Source organism: Triticum urartu, chromosome 2A (assembly GCF_056163025.1).
Source record: "Triticum urartu cultivar PI428250 chromosome 2A, HENAU_Tu73, whole genome shotgun sequence".
Taxonomy (NCBI): Eukaryota; Viridiplantae; Streptophyta; class Magnoliopsida; order Poales; family Poaceae; genus Triticum; species Triticum urartu.
The window spans coordinates 41,829,869-41,835,013 of NC_141874.1; the positions used below are offsets into that span (position 1 = coordinate 41,829,869).

General features: G+C 50.7%; 2 protein-coding genes across 2 annotated transcripts; both read right to left on the reverse strand.

Annotated features, from left to right (window-relative positions):
• Positions 1 to 337: 337 nt before the first annotated feature.
• LOC147983427 (uncharacterized) lies at positions 338 to 1,681 on the reverse strand. Its single transcript, XM_087542940.1, has one exon. It carries the CDS (start codon positions 1,149 to 1,151, stop codon positions 519 to 521), a length of 633 nt encoding a protein of 210 aa, XP_087399066.1. The 5' UTR covers positions 1,152 to 1,681; the 3' UTR covers positions 338 to 518.
• Positions 1,682 to 1,948: 267 nt separating this feature from the next.
• On the reverse strand, positions 1,949 to 4,671 carry LOC125540802 (uncharacterized). The gene is made up of 7 exons (XM_087542941.1): positions 4,515 to 4,671; positions 3,380 to 3,473; positions 3,160 to 3,270; positions 2,871 to 3,076; positions 2,549 to 2,698; positions 2,320 to 2,352; positions 1,949 to 2,241 (listed from the first exon to the last, which is right to left on the reverse strand). Exons 2-7 carry the CDS (start codon positions 3,471 to 3,473, stop codon positions 2,131 to 2,133), a joined length of 705 nt encoding a protein of 234 aa, XP_087399067.1. The 5' UTR covers positions 4,515 to 4,671; the 3' UTR covers positions 1,949 to 2,130.
• Positions 4,672 to 5,145: the final 474 nt, after the last annotated feature.

Consider the following 5,145-nt stretch of genomic DNA (forward strand, 5'->3'; position numbering starts at 1 on the left):
TCGGCACTTGGTCATCGGTGATTTGGATCACGGCGAGTACGACTCCATCATCCCCGTTCTCTTGAACGCTTCCGCTCGCGATCTACAAGGGTATGTAGATGCACTCCCCTCTCGTTGCTAGATGACTCCATAGATAGATCTTGGTGAAACGTAGATAAAAAATTTTGTTTTCTGCAACGTTCCCCAACATGTTGCACAGGTAAACTAGCTGAAGCAATCGCGAGGTTCAGAACTTCTTCCAACTGTACCAATGTATATGCCTGGATGCATGCAAAGGATGGCCATGGTAATGGCCATGACTCAACTTTGCCATCATTGACTTGGGTGAACTGGGACGTCAAGGGAAAATCGATCTTGACAGGTACCTTTGTCGAGCAACTAGTGAGTGCCAAGTTGTCCAGATTGAAGATAGGGAACAGCCAACGCAGCGGCATCTGAATGGCTTCCAGTGCAGCAGGCTCAGGGGCGATGCTGCCTGCAGTCTTGAATGAAGGTGGTGCTGTGGATGAGGTGAGCACCTACTCCTCGGGTGTTTCGCAGCTTGGGCACCCCATCAAATAGGTGGTGGGTGTCGTAGTGGCGTCGTTGGTGTTGTCGACTTTGATCACCTTGTCATACACACTGAGCTCCAGGATGGCGTTGCCGGTGATCGCTGACGGGGTTGATGTTGTAGGAGCGGCAAGCTCGGACGGAGTCTCGCTGATGGCGCCCATGGACGCCTTGAGATGGAGGTCGTCGGTGGAAGCATCAGGCACCACATCTTGGCGCTGGACCGCATCCAACGCTGCCTCCCATTCCGCGTACAGAGTGTCGTCGTAGAAGTACGACGGCACCATCCCTTCGTCATCCGGCATGGTGATGGTGGTGTAGGTCGGTGGTAGGAGGTCCACGGAAAGGATGCAACACCCCTCATAGATGGCATGGCCATCCAGGGCATCTCGAGCTCGGGTCGCCCTCCACCGTGACCGGAACTCGACATATGCCTCAATGCCGTACATCCCGTCCACCACCCGCTCATAAGCGCAGATCACATACCCATCACCGGAGCGACGGAACAACTCGCGAATCGACTCGACGGTGACCGCCTGGCGAACGTTGTTGATCCGGGCGTGGAAAACTCCCTCGGGGCAGGCAAAATTGTGGCTTGGCATTCTATCGAATGGGGTGCAAGCGGAGGATGGAGAAGAAATTTTTGGTGAAATTTTTTGAGGAATTTGAAGGAGGATCGAACGGCTCTGATGCCAATTGTTAGGTTCCAGCTACTAGTTTCACTCAATCACCATGGTTTGGCTACAAATCAAGAATTACAGGAGGAGGAAGCAGAGGAAGGAGGAGACAGAAGAGGAAGAACACGCTACAGAGAGGGAGATCGCCAGCCAGGCCGAAGCCTTCCGTCCAAGCCGCCTCTTTCGTGGGCACCCGTGTGCCCTTTTGTAGTTGGAGGCCATCCATCTTCTGGGCCAGATCGAGGCGAATAGGGCCGGCCCATAGTATGGTCGCTGACACATTGTTTAGTCAAAAGCTTGTGATCGTGTGATTCAGGGCTCAATTGTGTGCCGGGTGTCGTTTCTGACAGAGTTGGTGTATGATGACTGGTTTCTCTGGATGATTTATGTTGGACAGCAGTCCTCCATCCTTTGTTTTCGTGTGCACTGGTGATGGGCAGAATAGACTTGAAATAATTTCAGGGAGCCCATAATTTCAACTTGTAGAAACATTTCTTGTGTGCAGAAGTCATATCCTCATACCATTTGGAACCAAAATGTAGAAACATATTTGAGTCATCCTTAAGATCATTTTGCTTGCCATGCTTGTGCAATAACAACATTCAGTTTTCACCAACTCAAGCCCATACTCTTGCTGAACGATCTGTACAGTTTTCACACAATCAAAGAGCATAGTATCACTACCCAGAAGACTAGGAAGGTAGCCACACATAGAGTGTGTATTTAGGCACTGCTAAAACATCCAGCCTTCAAATAATGTTAGCTTAACACTGGAGTACTAAACTGGAGCAGGAGAGCTAGGCAGGAGATACAAGCTGCTAAAACATCTTGCCTCCATTAGTAAGAGAGTGCTTTACAAGGCACTGCATCACAATGTAAAAAGTCCTAAACAATGGCCCCTTCATCATTCATCAGTGCACCTTGGTTTCGGATACGGGTTGTTGAGTGCTGCCTTTTTGATTCGTTCGATCAGCTTCTTGTCAAGATGCAGATAGCAGCTTCTTTCGGCATTTCCCTGCAATTTGAGAAAATGCAAGAAATAAAAATCAGTGGTGCTCCACAATCTAGTTATCTTTGAAGTGGCATGTCTTACCGTGTATGATTCCAGGAGATTTCTCCACTTATCCTGAAAAATTAAACAAAACGATGGATTGGTGTTAGTGGCGGACCTAGGACAAATAATTAGAGGGGGTGCCGACGAGAGAAGGTAAGAACAACATGAGACAAATGCACCAAACATAAAACTAATTCAACCATCATTCATTCATTCAGTGGATGGCGGTATCTCACAGAATGTATCACCAGTCACCACACCGCTTTACCTTGAGATTGCTCGCAGTTCGGACCGACGTTGGAAACCATTTCTTCTTCATCGCAGACCACCGTGCAACCCCGCAATCTTCGACGCCATCCACCAGCGTAGCTACCTCTTCAGGTGTCCAGTGGCTATTGTTGGTTCTATGTGATGTTTGCTGTTAAAACAACCAACGACGTAGAATTCTTTGGCTGTTTTTCCATTGATGTATTAATAAGAATTGAAAATCTGAACTAAAAAAGGGTGTACAATATACAGAAAACAGTCGATATATGTGCGAGATAATTACCTAGTTTGAATTTCCACCCGAGAATAGACATAGGCCTTACCCCAAAATGGTTACCCAGATGCCAAGATTGATCTGTGCACAACAGCACCCTTCTCTTGCGAGGGCCTCTCTTGCACCTCCAGCCGCGCTCTGGTCCATCTGCTGTATGAGTGGCGCACTCCGTCTCCGGTGGCGTGGCGTCTGGCGCCTCATCGTGGGTAGAAGGACAGTGGGGAGCTGCAAGTTGGCCTCCATTGGCTTCAAAGCCTGAAACCATAGATGAACAGATGCACTTGGTTTCCTATGTAAACTAGCATCGATATACTTGATCTCTTTTGTATTGCTGGTACCATCCACTGTATGATCGGCCCACTCCGTCTCCGGCGATGTGGCATCTGGCGTCTCATCGTGAGTAGAAGGAAAATAGGGAGCTGCAAGTTGGCCTCCCTTGGCTCCAAAGCCTGAAACCATAGACAGACGATCTCTTTTGTAATGTCGATAACACCATAGATAGATAGATGATCTCATTTGTTGTAACAAAATTCAGAGAAGAACAAACTAGCATCGCACCTTCCCAACATCCGTGGAGGTCACTCTCGTCAGGTGGTACTCCGAGCAGCTGGTCGATCGGCACGTCATACACTGAATAGAATTCGGTGTTCATCTGCCGTTAACAACAATGAAACACATGTGTTAATTTCATTAACAAGAATGAATGGAACTGCATAACCATTGTGTCAGATTTGATAAGATGAATAGAACTATGATCACATTAAGCCAGATTTGCTCATGGACCCATATTGTGCCCAGATTATCTCAGTATGCTCACTGAGCACGGTTAACTGAGCACTCTCGCCGTGATTGTCTGAGTACGATCCGCCAACGGGGGACGCCCGCCCCTCCGCCGTTGACATTTCCCCACACTTCCGGCCGTGCACCGCGGACGCCGGCGCTGGCCACTGAACGCACCTGGCCGCCAACCCCCGACGGCCGCCTCCGCATATTGCGTCCAGGTTATCTCAGAATCTCACTGAGCACGGTGCATGTGTAGTGCAGGCCGCGCACTAAGGCACTCTCGACGCTATGGAATGGAAGCACCACACCCTGATCCGCCAATGGGGGGACGTCCGCCCCTCCCCCTCGCCTCTTCTCTGAACTTTCCCCACACTGCCGTACCGGCCGTCCGCCGTCCATCGCGGCCGCCGGCCGCGGCCGCTAGGTCGTCCACCTTCCCGCACTGAACTGAACGCGCCTGCCCGCCTCCGCCTCGCCCCCCTCCACCTCGTCGGCGAGCTCGGCCACGGTCATCTCGCGCGCGCGGATCTTCCTCCGCCGCCTGCCTCCCCGCTCTGCCCGCTCAAGGCTGTCGACCTCCGCGACGACGACCGGGGCCTGCCCCGCGCTGTCTCCTCGCTCGACCACCCGTCCGTGCCCACCCCTGCACGCGCAGCTCGACCACGGACGCTACGCGTGCCTCCTCTGTTCCTCATCGACTACGGTCCCGGAGGCGATCTGCACTCGGGGCTGCAATGCAGGCGCGCGGCGACGGGCGCGCACACCCGAGCTCAAATGGCAGCGGCATCCAGAGGAAGGGGGTGGCGGATCAACTACGAACTACAGTATGCCCGGCGCGCGCGCGTGCAGCGGAGAAGGAACCAAGACGAACAGCAAAAACGAGGAAAAGAACCATGAAAGAGACACGCACCGGCTGCTGATTTGTGCTGATCAGGAATCCACCGCCGGCTGCTGCTGAGTTCGTCCAGTTCTTGAGCTGAGCAAAGAGGAGGCTGAGGGTGTGTGTATCCGCCACGAGCCCGGGACTGTTCCTACCGACTTAAAAAAGAAATTCTCAACCGTGTTGCTTTGAGCAACTTCACTTAAAAGGGAGCACTCCACATGGTCATGGCTGGCCCATGTTTCTCCCTAAGCGTGAAATGTCATTTTCAACGGGTCCCATGCTTTTATATGGGGTGTGAATGTTACTTTTAATACGGTTCAATGTTTTTCTATAGGTATGAAATGTCATTTTCGGCGGGTCCTATATAATGCTTATCATGACTTTGATGGACGTCGGTGTCCCTAAATGTTTCACCTATGCTTTTTCGTATATTTAGTGGATGTAAGAAGTCGGTGTCGCTGGATGTCCCACCTAATGATTTTCACAAATTTAATAGATGTGACTAATCATTGTCACTAGTAGGGTTGTGCATGCTTTGTTGCACTGTTTGTGTTGTTGGGATATCGTAATAGAATTTATTTAGTTTGGCACGTGAGATGATTGTGCATGTTATCATTTTCTATATAAAAGGGTGTTTTGGTGGGCCCTTTCTAACTTA

Excerpts from the sequence above, each read along its gene's own strand:
- LOC147983427 (XM_087542940.1), bottom strand. The coding sequence starts at position 1,151 with ATGCCAAGCCACAATTTTGCCTGCCCCGAGGGAGTTTTCCACGCCCGG.
- LOC125540802 (XM_087542941.1), bottom strand. The coding sequence starts at position 3,473 with ATGAACACCGAATTCTATTCAGTGTATGACGTGCCGATCGACCAGCTG. Across the intron at positions 3,271-3,379 it reads CCTCCACGGATGTTGGGAAG|GCTTTGGAGCCAAGGGAGGC; the intron begins GTGCGATGCTAG and ends CTATGGTTTCAG. Across the intron at positions 3,077-3,159 it reads GGCCGATCATACAGTGGATG|GCTTTGAAGCCAATGGAGGC; the intron begins GTACCAGCAATA and ends CTATGGTTTCAG.